The sequence below is a fragment of the Cenococcum geophilum genome, assembly GCF_001692895.1.
Source record: "Cenococcum geophilum 1.58 unplaced genomic scaffold K441scaffold_1, whole genome shotgun sequence".
Lineage (NCBI taxonomy): Eukaryota > Fungi > Ascomycota > Dothideomycetes > Gloniales > Gloniaceae > Cenococcum > Cenococcum geophilum.
This window is the reverse complement of record NW_027137559.1, coordinates 559,562-563,035: the sequence shown is the minus strand read 5'-3', so window position 1 is coordinate 563,035 and position 3,474 is coordinate 559,562. Positions and strand designations below refer to the sequence as shown.

At 30.4% G+C, this 3,474-nt stretch overlaps 1 protein-coding gene across 1 annotated transcript in view; it reads left to right on the top strand.

Moving 5' to 3' along the window:
- The window catches only part of K441DRAFT_532766 (uncharacterized protein), a gene marked incomplete at both ends in the record, with an annotated part of 3,713 nt that extends 1,471 nt beyond the window's left edge, over nt 1-2,242 (top strand). Inside the window, one exon of the mRNA XM_067642250.1 lies at nt 2,171-2,242. Within this exon, the coding sequence (XP_067510211.1) occupies nt 2,171-2,242 (72 nt within the window). The remainder of the gene's footprint in view (nt 1-2,170) is intronic.
- Nucleotides 2,243-3,474: the final 1,232 nt, after the last annotated feature.

Genomic DNA, 3,474 nt, shown 5'->3' with positions numbered 1-3,474 from the left:
TATGATCATCGATACAGGATCATCAAATATTTGGGGATTTAATCCTCAAATATCAAAGGATCATTTTTATGATTCTATGATGTTGATGATCCCTTACTCTCTTTTATCATTCTTTTTGACATTCTTTAGGACTGGGGACAGGGACAGGAAAACGTTAAATAAGACAGGAAAACGAGAGATGACAGAAAATTGGATTCTCGGATCATCCTCAATGGAGGAAGATCTGAGGATAATTAAAATAAGAAAGGTATCTCAGAAGATGCGATCATAATACATGATCAAATCGAGATTATATACAGAGCCAGAGATGATATCGTTTTCACAAAAAGAATGTTAATTACGTTTCTTCCCCCACCATACGAACGTTCCCGGACGGCGAATAATTCGTTCATCCTGTCGTCACCAAAAATCTATCTACACGTACCGTGTATAGATGTCGGGATCATCTCGTAGACAGAGGATATACCGGTTATAAAAACCATCGATAGTGACGCATCCTCCTCTCTGAAGCTCCATAAAATGATGGATCATCGACCAGGTATTAATATAGAGAAAAACCGAACTCCAATAAATCAGAAAAAAGAAGCAAGAGATACGGATTTCAGATCGAGACTTCAGACTCACAAAAAAAGGAAACTAGACTAGAGATAATAGACATGGACGTTAAAATTATAGAGAAAGGAGAACTACGCTAAAAGAGGAAAATGGAAAAAATCAGATCACGAAGAAGAGGAATAGTCGATATAAAATAAAAGAAAATCAAATAAATAAATAGGGAATGACCAAAAAAAAACAAGCAAGAAAATATGATTTAATCAAAAGGGGTAAATAAATAAAAAGACCATATAAAACAAGGAAAAACATAGTTCCTAATAAAAAAACAAAAAAGATGATATTAAATGGGAAAAACTTGATATAAAATAAAAAAAAAATAAGAAATAAAAATAAGAAATAAAATCTTCATATTAAAAAATGAGAAAGAAAAGCAAACAGAAATCCTGGATCGAGGGAAAGAATAACACGAAAAAAGAATGAAAAAACATAGTCATAAATAAAAAGGAACACTACCACAACTCTACCACCTTTACTTCCCCCATCCCTCCGAATATTCTTCCCCTCCAGGAAGAAAACGCAGAAAGACGCCATATAAAAAACCAGATTAGTAAATGGAGGAATAAACTCTAAGAAGGGAAGGTAGAAAGTGAACAGGAAGAACTGGAATGAAAAGGAGAAGAAGAAAGAAGGAGAGAGATGGAAAAACGATTGCAACAAAGGAGTAATACGAAAATACAAACTATATCATATAGAATAATAACGGATATTTTTTTTAACAGAAGAAGAGATAACATTATTTGAGAAGTGAAAAACGAGAAGATATCGAACTAAATATAGAAAGAGATAAAGAAGTTAAGAGAGTAGATTACAAGGAAGGCCTATACCCTAATAAAATAAATATAAGTTATGATGAACATCAGGCAACCAAAAAGTACAGAAAAAATATAAACACAGTAAAGAAAAAATATTCCATTATAATATAAGATATAATAGGAATATATAAGGATGAATTTGATATTATAAAAGAGAAATAGGAGATTTATGATTATTATAAAGAGAAAGGAATTTGGGAATATTTTAAATATATTAGATAAGATTATTTGGAAAAGGGTTAATGTATATATATGAGAAAGAAATATAATATATAAGTGGTGATTATAGATAGATTATAATTATGATGGTTTAAGGAAAGCGTAGGGATAGTATAAATTATAAATAGATAATGTATTATATTATAAATTAGAAAGAGAAGGGGATAATGAAATATATAAATAAATAAAGAGATGATATAGATGATAGAGGAGATAATGGGAAAGATTATGAATGATTAATAAGATTGAAATTATAGATAGAGAAATAATTAATGTAGAGAATGGAAGAAAAATATATTGGAATAATATATAGAGGATAATGAATAAAGGAATAATTTATAAAGAGTAATATAGAAATTAGATTAAAGATTTAAGGGATATAAAAAAATAAGGAATATATTAAGCTGCCTAAGAAAAGGATTTATGTATATAGAACTATAGCGCCATAGCCAAAAGGCTGCATGCGCAGTATTGTACGTAGTATAATACAACGGATAAAAAAAAAAAGAAAAAAAAAAGGCAAGGTAGATTTATGGGATATACTATACTTCCTATTAGACGCGTATATAGATTTAAATACCGTAGTCCTAGAGTAAATACTAAAGACGATTGTCTTTATAGATGGTCGTCGGTCCGTTTAGGAAGTAGTGGTATACTTCTAAAGAGCACTCCTTATAAAGACTTTAACCTTTAAACCTAATAAATAGTATACTACCAATGCTAATAATAAAGCTCGTTGCGTTACTAATGTGGTCTAGGTATATACTGTATATATTTAAGAGTATGATTATACTTTATATACTAAGATAAAGGATATAAGATATGTAAGAAAGTAATAATAGCAGCTATAGGAGCTACAAGGCTAGTATAGTTAGGAATCTCGTACTAGTACATCTAATTACGCCGCAACTATTTGGAAAAGGGACGACACTCTTACTACATAGGTTGCGAGACAAGAGGTGTTAAGGGCTGTATAGTTATATATAATTAAGACGGCCAGAGTAAATAAGCGTACGTCGTTAGATATAGCGAGAGTTAGTACACCGCCGTTAACCTTATAATTAGAAGAATGGGTTAACGGAGTTATTAGTACGCTAGTATTGCTATTACTAATCTTACCTATCCCACCTAATGGTGTACTAGAAGGTATTTAGTGTGCTATAAGATAGCTTAAATAAGCTTACACTTTAGGAGTAAACGTCGCTAGTTATAGCCTTAATAGCAGCTAGTTGAATATCTAGTGGCCAGTTATTAATGTATTAGATATGTAGAAAAGCGCTACTCCTAGTTAAAAAAGATAAAGGCAAAGGCGTGAAAGTACAAAGCCTACTACCCTATTAATACGTCGGTTGCTATTAGCAGAGAAAGATTTAAATGCTAATAAAATATTAACCTTTATACCTATTTTAAAGAGAGGGCGTATAAGGTAAGCAACTCTAAAGGGTCTAAAGAACTTTTGTATTAATAGATAGAATATATTTAATTAGCCTAGGAGTTTATAGAAGTTTATAGAAGATGGTATATTATTTTTATTAGTTTAGGAGTTTGTAGGAGTTTATAGGAGTTCATAGGAGATAGTACGTTATTTTAATTGGCCTAGGAGTTTATAATAGTTCCGAAAATTAAGAATATTAAAGTAAATATAAATTATAATTATAATTTTGTTTAATAATATCTTTAACTACTTTAAAATTATTCTTTATACTTATACCTATTAACCGTCTTTAATTAAAGCTTTTAATAAAAAGCATTTAAAATGTCTCCTCCTACTCTCTAGGTGCGTACGTACCCCCCTAACGTCCTTCTTAATATAGAGAGAATACTACGG